The 13,036-nt window shown below is 44.6% G+C and overlaps 3 protein-coding genes across 4 annotated transcripts; 1 reads left to right on the forward strand and 2 right to left on the reverse strand.

The window, feature by feature from the left end:
• The first annotated feature begins 2,435 nt into the window (after positions 1–2,435).
• On the forward strand, positions 2,436–4,093 carry LOC112894332 (zinc finger Ran-binding domain-containing protein 2-like). The gene is made up of 3 exons (XM_025962000.1): positions 2,436–3,023; positions 3,562–3,635; positions 3,756–4,093. The coding sequence occupies exons 1-3, from the start codon at positions 2,686–2,688 to the stop codon at positions 3,758–3,760; spliced, it is 417 nt and encodes a 138-aa protein (XP_025817785.1). The 5' UTR covers positions 2,436–2,685; the 3' UTR covers positions 3,761–4,093.
• Positions 4,094–5,923: 1,830 nt separating this feature from the next.
• LOC112893085 lies at positions 5,924–12,267 on the reverse strand. The gene is made up of 5 exons (XM_025960245.1): positions 12,130–12,267; positions 8,529–8,764; positions 7,902–8,444; positions 7,101–7,782; positions 5,924–6,435 (listed from the first exon to the last, which is right to left on the reverse strand). The coding sequence occupies exons 3-5, from the start codon at positions 7,913–7,915 to the stop codon at positions 6,160–6,162; spliced, it is 972 nt and encodes a 323-aa protein (XP_025816030.1). The 5' UTR covers positions 7,916–8,444; positions 8,529–8,764; positions 12,130–12,267; the 3' UTR covers positions 5,924–6,159.
• Positions 9,100–12,456, reverse strand: LOC112893086. 2 transcript variants are annotated; one of them, XM_025960247.1, is made up of 3 exons: positions 12,130–12,456; positions 9,721–9,952; positions 9,100–9,635 (listed from the first exon to the last, which is right to left on the reverse strand). In XM_025960247.1, exons 1-3 carry the CDS (start codon positions 12,324–12,326, stop codon positions 9,339–9,341), a joined length of 726 nt encoding a protein of 241 aa, XP_025816032.1. In that variant the 5' UTR covers positions 12,327–12,456; the 3' UTR covers positions 9,100–9,338. The 2 variants fall into 2 exon arrangements, with proteins under 2 accessions (XP_025816032.1, XP_025816033.1); XM_025960248.1 differs by lacking the exon at positions 12,130–12,456 and adding an exon at positions 10,234–12,098.
• Positions 12,457–13,036: the final 580 nt, after the last annotated feature.

Genomic DNA, 13,036 nt, shown 5'->3' on the forward strand with positions numbered 1-13,036 from the left:
TCGGGCTTTAGACCCCGGAAACGAACGGACCCTAAGTACATAACCCAGCCTGGACCATCAAAATAATCTGAAATAAGCTACTCCTGTGCAGTTCATTTATCTCAGGTTATTTTGGTGGTCTAGGGTAGTCTTTTACCTTATTATCTATCTTTGGACCATATGCTAGTTCATACAGAAAAGATACATCTTTGGATATTTTAGCTCCCAGTGCATGTTTTACATGTGTCACTCAGCAATTAGCTAGTTGACCGCATGCTCCACACATTGCGCGCGCACGCGTGCATCAGTATCTGTGTATACATTAATGCCGCATGACACTGGCAATAACAAAGTTATCGGGATAGGTTAATTGCACACATGGGGAAAAACCTTAGCTTTTTTGGTCATTGATATACTTATTATGTGGTTAACCCCGGTCCCACGGATAAACAGGAACAATAAGGTCTGTGGAGCGTATCTCACTTTTGAACGATGATGAATATTTTACTTAATAATAGCGTGATATAAAATATAACTGCTTGCGTATGGGCTGACGTACTAGGGGACAACTAACTAGCTAGGAAATGGGAAGGATTTGAGAAATAATGTGTCCTAATGGCTAGGGTATTTGACCTACTACTACTATACCCGGCCGCGCCACCTCCTCATCACTGGACCTCGTTGTCGTTCCGCCTTCCCGATTTGCTATTCCAGTCGCGTATTGTACTGACGCTGGCCGTGCAGTGTGGAACACGTTCACAGCCTAACTAGCTTTTCTTCCTCTCCCCTTCAACTAATCTAGTTCAAAAGTATTTACGATCTTTTGCTTCTTCTTTTTTTCAGGTCACAAGGTGACGCACGCACATCACACTCATGCACCCCTTGAGTATGCCCCTATCATACCTCGACAATACTCCGCTGAAATACTAGCGTGTGTATGTGTGTGTAAAGTGTAAACCCTGGCCCTGGGAACTAGGGTTTAAAATAGTACAAGATGAAAGTTCCCATGCACGTGCTTCTCACAGTGGTTAATTCCACATGCATATCATTTTCTGCTATTATGTTACATTCACAGATGGAAAAAATATATAAACCTCAGCCATGTATATACATGCTTCTCTTCCTCTCTTTCCTTCAACTAATCTAGTTCAAAAGTACGTACGATCTTGCTGCTTCTTTTTTTTTTCAGGTCACAAGGTGACGCACACATCACACTCATGCACCCCTTGAGTATGCCCCTATCATACCTCGACAACATTCCGCTGAAAATACTAGCGTGTGTGTAAATCGCGGAACAAGGATTAAAACAGTCCAAGATGAAGTTCCACATGTGCTTGCTTCTCACAGTGGTTAATTCCCGCGCATCTCATTTTCTATTATTATGTTACACTCACATATGGAAAAATATATAGTTTCCAGCAAAAATATTATACTAATTTAGTTTGACCTCAGCCATGTATACATGTTTCGTACTAGAGGCAGAAACAAATTAGAGAACACATAGAAAAATGAAATTGATAGTAGGCAAATTTCTGAAATGTAAAGGAACACCTAAAAGGAGTTGCTTTCTTCGAAATTAGTGCTTCATAATATAAATTAATTGAAGAAACTAACAGCATCAACATCGGCCATTCTCATACACTATAATACCCTAAAGATATGTTAAATGGTTGGAGTCTCATTTTAGCAGCATTTATTTTGCCTTCTTTGGTTTAAATATGTCATGACCTCACAAATTTTCTTTAGATAAATAAATCGTGGGAATCAGAATTTTTAATCCTAATGGGTGGTGGACTCGTAGCCTTACGCTTAAGTTACAAATAAAGAAGAAATAACTAAAAAGAATGAAAATTTGGTGAAACCACTAGCTAGATGAGTAGATGACCATAATATTTTTTTCCTAACAAAAAATGTACCTTTTAGTTTCGTCCAATTTTTTCATGCAAATAACTTCAGAGACAAAACAAAGAAAAAGGTTGGTAGTGTACTCTTGTGAAACTAAACATGAACGCCGAGCAAATACGCACCACTCAAAAGTCAAAAATGTGATCAGTACCCATGGCGACATGGATGGATGCACACTGGTCCCAGGATGCTTTGAGATACATCGATCTCAGACACTAGCAGAGGGGCAGCATTGCCTGATGAAGTTGGGAACTGGAGGAGGCAGGTGGCATTTGGTCCCTAGCTCATCACGCCCCAGCTCCATCTCGATCTCCTGCATGCCGAGAACTAACGCATATAGGTCCCCATCAATCGTGGAGATTCCCCAGTTACATGACACAGTGTAACAGTATAACTGAAAAGCGATGCATGATGAGCCAGACAGCAGACAGAGCTAGCGCTCACACAGCACATCATGCAGCAGCAGCTCTAGCTAGCTTCTTTGGGTCCCCCTACCAACTTTGCCTCGCCTCCCAACTGCACCAAACCCTATATAAAAGCCAGGGCGCGCCTCCTCCCTCTTCAAACCAAGCAACAACGAGCCTTCCATCCACTCGTCAAGAGCAAGAAGCGAGCTCAGTTAGCTCAGCAGCAGAGCTCGCTCGCTCTCTCCCGATCGGCATCGATCGATCGACGCATAGGTAGCTAGATACAATTAGATTGTCGCCAGACAATTCAACAAAGAGAAGAGAAGAATAGCTAGCTAGGAAGATACAAACTTTCTTTGGTAGGAACAGAGAAGAGAAAAGCAAGGCAAGGCAAATGGAGAAGATGAACATGGTGGCGAGCAGGAAGCCCGGCGACTGGAGCTGCCGGTCGTGCCAGTACGTCAACTTCTGCAAGCGCGACGCGTGCCAGCGCTGCGGCGAGGCCAAGCTGGGCGGCGAGCGGACGGACTACGCCGCGCTGGGCGGCGACTGGGACGTCAAGCCCGGCGACTGGTACTGCTGCCGCTGCGGCGTCCACAACTACGCCTCCCGTGGCAGCTGCTTCAAGTGCTCCGCCGCCAAGAACGAGGCGGCCGCCGCCGTCGCCCAGGGGTGGGGGTTCACCGTCGCCGGCCAGGCCGGGATGAAGCCCGGCGACTGGATCTGCCCAAGGTGACGCCTCGATCGATCTTAGCTTGGTCTTATACTAAAACAAAAATATATATACTTTAGACGACAATCGTCCATGATTCTTGCTCATCCCTTGATGCTCAGCCAGAATGCAGCATATCTGCATGCATGATGCATGCAGCAGCACTAGCTTGCAGTTTAACTAGTGGGGTCACTTAGTTAGCTACTTAATTATTCTAGCAAGTACCTTTAATTTGGCAAGGAACAAATAGTGAACAACATGCATGCATGAAACCCCCCCTACTTTGCACAAATATTAAATGAAGATCGTATCGATCATGAAGAGAGGGAAAAAAAAAGATTACATTCATTATTGAGCCCTTTTCTGTTAAAAAAAATTGCAACTCAAGTCCCCTGGAATATTCTGCCCAGAAGAATGCTGAGCTGCCAAACGGAATTTCTTGTCGTGTCGGCTCTGCATTCCTTCTGGAGGGACTAGCAGTTGCTCAAGTGTCTGTGTCTACTATCCTTTTACTTGCTAAATGCTAATGCTGCTTCGTGTTTAATTTCGTCTCTGCAGACTGGGCTGCAACGTGCAGAACTACGCCAACCGAACGGAGTGCTTCAGGTGCAATATGCCCAGATCATACTACGGTAAGCACTCCCTTCAGATGCTCCTGTCAATACAACTGATGCCATTACACACATGACAGTGACAGACTGCCCTAGTGCTCCCAACTGATGCAATCTTCTCTTTTCCTTATCCTTTTTCAGGTTGATCGGGCAACTACACAGCAGAGAAATCAAAAGCAGAAAAACGAAAAAAAATAATTGTACGAGATTGAAGAGCAATTGATGATCGTCAACGATCGATCGCCGCATCACGAGGACATTTTTCCTTTCTTTTTTTTTTTCTTTTGAATGAGTGTAAGCGACCCTCGACAACTCCAGGAGGGTTAGTCATTTGGAAGAGCAGCAACTGAAGCTAAAAAGGAGAGGAGGATCTGTGAAAGTAATTAGAAAAAGGAGCTAGTGTGACTGATGCCAACAGTCAGTGTCTTCTTTGTCCCGTCCTTTTTTCCAATAAAAGCCGAGGTTAAAGAAAGGAAAAATGCGAGTTCCCTTGATCTGTCCCCCAACTTTTTCACTCATCCCTTTTTACAGTTGATAACAAGTTCCTACGCAACTTTTGACTCCACTTTGCATGCTGCGTGCACTTAACAAAAAGGAAGCCTGATTGATCGACGAATGGAGCATGACATGGATGATTCCCAATCTCCTGACTGTTTACCGCAATTCCGATGGCAGCCGATGTAAACAAGAAGATATATATCCTAATATCCATAAACACCCGGATGCGTTGCTTCGCCGCTAATCGGTGTATAGCATATGCAAAAGCCGAATGCTGCATTCTATTAACGGCCGGGGCGGCAGGCACGGAGGCGACAGCGAATGTGTTTCCATCGTCTAATATAATCCGGCGCAGGACGTGACCACGACGTCTTCCCTTCCCCCGCGGGGCCATCGGTCTCTTCTTGCATTGCATGTAGTTGTACTAGAGCCATAGCCGGATAAGATTCCGGCCGGGGGACAATCATGGCCCTGCTTTAACCCCCAAAGCGAGCAGAGAGATGCAGCGAATGGTTGCCACTTTGGGCTTCGATCACAACCCCCTACTACTAGCTGGTGAGAGGCTAAGGCTGGAACGCCATGTGGAGCTGAGCGTAGCGCAGATGGTTGAGACGTGCGGATGGCCACACACACTAACATTTGCGACTCATTATAATCTCGGATTCTGCCTCGAATCATCGACCGGAAACGCCGCCTTTAATCTTGCGAAGATGAAAAGAGAAAATATATACAAAAAAAGAGGAAAAGTGTGAGATGGTGATCAGATTTCAGCAACAGGAAGCATCAGAATATATAGATTTAGCACATAATGCGTGACCATGCGTATTGTTCAGCATGCTGCACAAATGCCATAAAAAAAAAGGGTAGCGACTGGCTCAGTCTTAGCCTCAGTGCCTGCCTCACCCTCAACAAAGCTAAGGGAGCCAATTGGTGCTGCAGCTAGCGCGGGGTCTTTCAGCGGTTTCCTTCCCCTTTCTGTCTCTGACCCTTATGGTTCCCTGCATTGGGAGAAAGTGCAGGAGCCACTTGTTTGGCGCAGGGCCTGCAGACAGCCTGCATCGCTGCTCGCTAATCATGCACCGCTTTGGCAGTCCCCATTCCACCCCTTCTCAGAACATTCAGCTATGCCCTCTTCTGCATCCCCCACCAATCAGTGGATTCCATGGAATACCAGGTGACCAGGGCCCCACAGCCTGCTTTCCTAGGTCAAATGCACTGTTGCAACTCCTGATGAACACACCACCGATCACAGACTTCTGCAGGCCCGGGCATGTAATCCTGCTGTGATAGAGGAAGATCGGGCGCGGATGCTCTGTCTGAACTGATGCGTTGAAGAATTTGTAATGGCTGCAGCATTTGCGAAGCAAAATTTGGGGATTCTTGCTAATTTGGACACACTCGTCTCCGTGTCTTCCAGGTCCTGTCCTGGCATGTAATTCTGTTGTGATAGGATGCTCTGTCTGTCTGGATTAATGCCTTGCGCAATTTGTTTGTGATGGCTGCTGCAGCACAAGCACTTGCAGCAAGCTAGCATTCACCAAATTTTGAGGACAGATTCTTTCTAATTATGATGGAAATTTAACATCTCAAGATGCTGCTCCCTTCTCTTTCAGGCGTCAAAGCGAAATTTAGCGACAGTTACACCTGCAACTTATCTGAAAGGAGGATGTGCGAAGTTTAGATTCGACGGTGTCTTCATTTGTTCTCTACTTCTATCAACAACCTGATCTCGAGAAACATCACATCAGCTATTTGATTCCTATATTCTTGTTTGGAATTCTTCTGTATGGAGCAGCCAGGCCACAAAAATGTTTCACATATCTGGGCTCGCGGGTGGGCTCATCACCATCTCTGTTGACTTGGTTGCAACTTGCAAAACAGAAGGGTACAACAGATCAAAATGCACAAAGTGTTCAACCATCAATGATGTTGACGAAAGATGAGTCCTCCTTTCTATCTTAAAATCTACAAATGTGCTCACAGGAAGTCAATGTGCAAACAGCTACTGTTGGGGACCTACACAAGAACCAGAGTAACCTGAGGCATATCATGGTCGAGGTATTCTTGTGCATACAATGGCCTCTCGGACCAAGGCATCCAAGGGGTCAATACATTTCTTGAGCAGAGGGTCGTCGTCAGGCAAGATGCCTACAAGGTCATCAGATGCAAGGATTACCGTATTGACAGCTCTCACAAGAAGAACTTGGAGCGACACTCGCAGTAGATTTCTTGCACCTTCCATGTCCCCCTTCCTAAATGCATCGACTGATGGTAACACTGTGCGCTGCATGGAAGCTTCATCTGGACATAGCACCTCAAAACCCTGATGATGATATTTAAACAAGAAACAATTTAACCATGCACTCCCAGTTGGATAAATATAGAGTACTGTCAAAGAAAATATCAAACAGAATACTTCAAGGCATCTCACTAGGATGACAAATTGGGACTTGTACAAGTTAACATGGGACTAGCAAATGAAGAATGGACAGCCTGGCCATAAGACCTGCTGTTGTCAATCTTTTTGTGACCTTAGCTTTCAGACAAAGGTAGGTATCATGCAAAGTGACTGCGAAAAAAATCTGACTATCCATCAGTGACGTAGGAGCGGAATTGTCTTATTTGTGGAAAATACACATGCATGATGGTGTTGTCATATACCAACTTTCAAAGAAAGGCCTCGCTTCTACTAAAAATGCCTTAACAAAGTGGTCCAAAAAACACTCTATGTCCTGCTATTACATTCTTCAAGATATATCAACACTTCCATAAGAGGATTAAACCCATCTTATATTGAAAGCCAACATTGATACCACTCTCAATTTTTTTTTCTCGAACACAGGAGAGCTGTGTATCATTATATTAAAGAGGAAGAAAAGGGTAAAACAGGTAGCTGTGTATCATTATATTAAAGAGGAAGAAAAGGGTAAAACAGGTAATCCTTAAGCATAAAAGAATTGATTGAAAAAAAACAGAGAATTGGTTTACCTGTCTCTCAAGCTTGTCTAAGTAGCACTTTCTAGCCAGTGTATCATCAGTAGCCAGAACTCCTACACAGACATTACTTCCATACTCAACAGGTTTCAAGTTTGCAGCTTTGAGTTCATTTGCAACACAATCACCAACATGGAGGAAAGGAACTGAGCAACCCTGTGAAATCTCATCGTGCCAGGCATGTAAGAACTGGCATGGCATAACAATGCAACATGCTCCAGATTGCTCCAAGAAGAGCCTCTTCTGCCTTAACTTCCCAAGAGCAATACTAGAGTCAGAAGTGAGCTGGTTTCCAGATGACAAAAGCTCTTTCTTGACAAGTGGATCATTGCAGATGACGAATGGAGGTGACTCTTCTCCATCTCTGGTACTCCAACACACAAATTTTTCTAAAAATCTGAGAGAGGAAGTGGAAGATGCTCCCATTACTCCAGCAGTGCCTGATGGATGACAAGTTGCACTGTGAGGTCCACTTCTTGAAGCTGAGGAGCTCGGATCCAAATTCTTTGGTTCGGAGGGATCAATTGCACTGTAGGTCTTGAGAACGATCGGAGACAGTCTCGCACTATAAGCAAAGCTTGAAGACTGGGATCTACAAGATGCACATCTTCTTCTTGCACCACCCACACGATGCAGCGATTCAGATAAGGAGCAACGAGGAGATATGGCTATGCTCCTGCAAGAACAGGTTTTGAATCATTGTGTAACAGATAAGGCATTCTAGATAAACACAAAGATACTAAGCACGAGTAAACACAAGGCTGAATTTGAAAAGGTATCAAGTACAATTTTTACCTCTGCAGAGACATCTGGACCGTGGCAGTCGAGGCCTGGGAATTCTGAACACCAACAGGTCTAGTGACTGTGTAGGGAGACTGGCAACAGAGTAACTGGAGAGGCAGAGCTGGAATTGAGAGACTATCCCTCTTCTTCCCAGCAGGCAGATGAGGATAGTGGCAGCTGCAGGTATTTTGTCGGTGGAAGGGTGCGTGGGCTACTGGCTTACATCTTAACAGCTATTAACTACAAGTAAACAAGGACAACATCAAATGCACATGTATTACTCATACTGCCTAACAATAACAATCATTGTAACAGCAGGGAGGAGGGAACAGACAGAGAGGAATCTCAATTATTGAACTGGAATGAAGATGATGTTTGTTTTATCTTTTGTGAGGAGGGCTCTAGCCAAGAGGAAGCACTGCGGAAGATTGTGACTAGTGACTTGGGAACTGCCTCACATCTCAAACATAAAAGATATCTCTTCAGCTCATAGCAGACACCGACTCTCATCTCCCTGGCATTGCTGGCTTCTGAATATTCATCATCAGTCTTCAGCTGTCAAAAGGGGGAAATTACAGTTCCAGCTTTTACTAGCGAAAAAACAAGAAAGCAAGCGTACAAGATATGGACAATACTCACATGACAGTGGGGCTCAGCTCAGCTCCTCACATGTGCTATCATCATCTGCCAGACATCAACAGAGAGCTATAGACAGGGCAAGCAAGAGCCACTTGCAGTTGCATATGCAGCCTTGCCATTGTTGTGCAATACAACAACACAAAGGCTAGGACAGCAGTATTGCTGCGGATGATGGACCACCTTGTAAGTTGGGCAAAGTGTAACCGCTGCATGTGTCGTTGTTTCCTCACTTCAGTCTGTATGATTGATGGTTTTATCAGCTAGCAGTTCAAAATTATCTCTTTTATAACCCGTGTTATCCTAAACGCTAAACGGTAAATAGTCGGTTAACTATCATTTAACTCTTTGTTCAGGCTAAACAGCCATTTAAACGAGTTATACGGCTATTAAAGAGGCTAAATGGGTGATTAAACGAACATGGCTAGCTACCGGACAAATGGCATGCCATAAGTTGTAGTAATTTCAAAATCAAATTAAAATAAATGGGAAAATGCCTTGCTGGAACTTGCAACAAGAGAAATAAATGGGTGCCTTGATGTCAGATATCTCAACATTGTACAAGACACTCCTGCCTACAGCATAACTTTTGAGGGGGAAAAGATTTAGCTGTTTTTTATCAACATTACAGATATGTTTTTTGGTCAACATTACAGATGAGTGACAACATGAATCGTCACTTGCAAGGGAGAAAAGTGAATGTTACAGTATTGAAATTGAGATACACCAAAAACATCCTCAGATTACCCTCAGACGTGTCTTTAGCACATAACTAGGGGAAATGAGTTACAGGGATTAAAATTGCAACAATGTCTACTTCAGTTTTGACTTGGCAGAACTTTTCAGTGGCTTCGCGATAGAAACAGGAGGACTACTTTTTGCCGTCTTCTTTACATTGTATGTTATTGACATAAATGCACAGATCAGTGCGATCAAAATGGTCGGGTAGACATAAGTTGATTGTGTTGGATCGCTGTTCATTGGTTTCCCAAACAGTGCTTCTTTCACTAGACCCCAGATAACCAAAAGGGTACCAAACAAAGTCATCCTCCCAGGATTTATGATGCCGACAAGTGCTCCAGCAACACAGAAGTAGCTCCCAGCAAGTATCTGATTGAGAAGAGAGACAGTTATGTAAAGAGTTCATACAGGCATTGTTCTAGAAAGAGGTGTAGATTGGTTATTAAAAAAGCACCTCTAGACGCTGGAGATCAACTACGGCAGAGGCATTTTTGGCTTCTGTCAGGTTGTAAATGTCAAATAGGTCACTCCACCTTGGAAATGCAATGCTTTTAGTGAGGCTGCTCATGATAGCTCCAGGGTAGAGCATGGCCTTCACAACAGCTGGTGGGAATATGTCGTTTGAGACTAACTGAGATGAGGTGACTTGAATTGGTGTTGTGCAAGTGCCTGCTCTACAGGGGACCCTGAAATGCCCAAAGCAAGCAAAATCTACTTATTATGTTCCTGCTCAAAACTTAATTAAGTCTTCTAGTCCGCCAACCAACAAACATCAATATAGAATGCAAATAGATAACACTAGTGTTCAGTACAAAAAAGGAGAGGGGTTGCAATCACCACGGCCCTAGCTCCTGCATGTCAGGGTCGCATAAACATGCCACCATTCCAGTCATAGAACCATTGAAATGGCAGCCGCATAACATATCATATTACAATGCTACAAGCCAGTGGCGGACCCAAACATTACCTAGAGCCAGGGCATATGTTGCAGGTGGCAGAGCTGCCCTTGTTCTGTGCATTGGTGAAGTTTTTTTTTTTTGCCCAGCTCAACTGCATGCAGTGGACATCCTCTCATTTGGGGCTGAGAGGAGCCCAGGCAAGTGCCCAGGGTCGCCCGGCCCTGGGACGCCACTGCTACAAGCCCCGGAAAGTAGCATATGCCAACCACTTGATTTTTAGGAAGCGAGATCTGTCATAATGGAGATTTTGGTTGTCCTTGTAATCTCCCATGCAAAATGTTCGTCAGTTCAGAGGGGGAGGAGGGGGGATGCAAAATACTACACGACTCGCAAAAGAAAAAAGGTGCAAACTTATTGTCAACTGATGATCTAATGCCTGCATAGCTCATGGTTGATATGTATAAATCACAGTTCGCTGTGGAAGGGTACAAAGCTACTCTGTTATGTACATTTGATGCTTGACAATCAATTTATATGGAGATAAATGCGTAGCAAATTTGTTGGATTGAAAATGTCCTCCATTTGGGGACAGTGCACCATAGAAGTTGCAGCTTTGTGGAAACAAGCACAAGTGTCGAAACCCAGATGACGACGTGCGAACTCAGATTCACTTTGTCAAGCACTTTGGCAGGCATCAAACTTATATACTTCGACAGATTTAAGGGTGTCAAACAATAGCTATGGAGGCATCAGATCATGAGTTGACAATAATTTTGCACCCTTTCTGTTGTGAGCCGAGAAGTATTTTGCATTTTTTTTTTGAGCTGACATGCATTTTACACATTTTGAGTCAACGTCTTCAAATCTCGTTTTTTTAAAAGTTGAATATACGGCATAAACTTTCCTAGGCTCATAGCTTTGTACTCAGATATATAATGTGTCCAGCATTTCTATGGTTCTGTGGCTGGAACGGTGACACGCTATAACACGCTTATTCAACCCTGATAAGTAGGAGTTGGGGTCACGACAATTGCAACCGCAACCGTCGGGGTGATGGGAGTGGTAGTAGTGCTACTCATGGAAAGGGGCCAGGAAAATTCAGATCCACTGGTTTAGGAAAAAGGGATAAATGCGAGGTCAAACACTGAGGAGGTACTCACAGTTCATGATTTATGAATTTGATCCATATGGTTATTAAATGAAAATGATATCTAATCCATCATTAAAAAGTAACAGGTACAAGACCACAGCTGGTTTGAAGTCTAGGAAGAAGGTGACCACTGGTTTGAAGTCTAGGTAGAAGGTGACCAGATTGGTTCGCATCAAGTCGCAATAAGTTCTTCCTGATTCTGTCAGAATGTAAACACAATCTAACAGAATGTCATTACGAAGAGTTGATAACCTCAGGTTGCCTTTTTTTCCTAATAATTTTCAAAATCAGCTCCCGGCCTCTTATACTAACGGCACACAGAAACTTTGAGAAACGCTGTAAAATCCAGGAACTACTGCATCCTGAGGTTTCCAGTTCCAGAAGTGTACTTTCTTAGATATAATCAATGTGCTTATGTGCAGGCCTTTTCGCACAAGTAGGGGTGCTTGCCGTTTTTGAGATGGCAATCACGCAAGCACTAGCACTGACAGAAGTAACCAGTAAGGTTTACCACAACAAGACATGGAAACAAAACACTACCGCAATGAGTGTGTAAAAGCGTTCAACACTACGACATCAAGGCACGGAATCACAAAACTTGCGTTCAACCCTCTCGACGCCCACATACAGCAAAAGCGCGAGAACTAATCATGAGTTAGTAAATAATGGATCTAGCCCCAAACATAAGCACGCCCGGTGATCAGAGTCGCCGAAATCTACGAGAACTGGAAAGTCAAGGAGAAAGCAAAGCACTTGTTGATTATTGCTCGTGGGGAGTAGATGGAAGGGAGCGTGGCAGCGATCTGTTACCGACCGGAAGAGCGGGATCTGGAGGATGATGAGTAGGAAGTAGGCGCGGGAGGCGTAGAAGGAGATCCGGCGACTCGTCCACCCGCCGCCCACCCGCCGGCGCTGCACCTCGATCGGGGCCGGCCCCGCCGGCGCCGGCACCGACGAGCTCGACATGGCCGCCGCCGCCGCCGCCCTCTCTCTCCTCGTCGGTGGCGCCATGGTAGGCCTGCACCGCCGGCTTCCTGCTCTGCTGCTCTCGTTATCAGATCATGGTCGTGACGAGGCCAAGCGAAGCTTAAAACAACGGGTCCAACGGATCGGATGGATTGATTAATGGATCATCAAAGCTGTCGCATCAGCAGGTTTTGATGGCTGATTGATTGGGCTTGAATGTTTGATCTCTAGGCCCAAGGAAACCCAAAGGGAGGGGGTTTGGGTTAGGCCCCATGTTTTGGCCCGGACAAAGAAAGGCCGGCGGAAAAAAAAAGTCAAAAACAGATGTCATTTTCTGCCAGGCAATAAATAGTATTTGTATGATTTATAATACATTTTGCAAATACAGTACAAACGCAAACGCTCATATTCCACGCGCACACCATTATAAATACATGCACTCGACCATAATTCTATAAGAACTCTCAAAAATTAAATCGGCAGAATTTAAAATATTTGAGATTGTTTCGATCCGGAGATTTGGAACACGTGGCTGAAAATATAGTGGCGGAGGACCACATGTCTCTTTCCTAGCTATAGCTAAACTTCCACACGGACCCAATCATGGCGCCTTAGCTATTCGCGTGCTTACACGTTGCCCGTTTCGCTTCCGCCTAAAGTTGATGCTGCATGGTTTCGCATCTCCCTGCAGCGTAGGTTTGTTGTCTCGCCGACCGATCACACTAACTAGCTCGCAGAGAAATTCTGACTCGAAG

Source organism: Panicum hallii, chromosome 5 (genome assembly GCF_002211085.1).
Source record: "Panicum hallii strain FIL2 chromosome 5, PHallii_v3.1, whole genome shotgun sequence".
Lineage (NCBI taxonomy): Eukaryota > Viridiplantae > Streptophyta > Magnoliopsida > Poales > Poaceae > Panicum > Panicum hallii.

What these genes read in the sequence shown, in the direction of transcription:
- LOC112894332 (XM_025962000.1), top strand. Translation starts at nt 2,686, where the DNA reads ATGGAGAAGATGAACATGGTGGCGAGCAGGAAGCCCGGCGACTGGAGC. An exon ending in GGCGACTGGATCTGCCCAAG is followed by an intron (nt 3,024 to 3,561) that starts GTGACGCCTCGA and finishes TCGTCTCTGCAG; the next exon opens with ACTGGGCTGCAACGTGCAGA.
- LOC112893085 (XM_025960245.1), bottom strand. An exon ending in TAGACAAGCTTGAGAGACAG is followed by an intron (nt 6,436 to 7,100) that starts GTAAACCAATTC and finishes TATCATCATCAG; the next exon opens with GGTTTTGAGGTGCTATGTCC.
- LOC112893086 (XM_025960247.1), bottom strand. Translation starts at nt 12,326, where the DNA reads ATGGCGCCACCGACGAGGAGAGAGAGGGCGGCGGCGGCGGCGGCCATG. An exon ending in CTCCAGATCCCGCTCTTCCG is followed by an intron (nt 9,953 to 12,129) that starts GTCGGTAACAGA and finishes TGGGCATTTCAG; the next exon opens with GGTCCCCTGTAGAGCAGGCA. An exon ending in TTGATCTCCAGCGTCTAGAG is followed by an intron (nt 9,636 to 9,720) that starts GTGCTTTTTTAA and finishes CTTCTCAATCAG; the next exon opens with ATACTTGCTGGGAGCTACTT.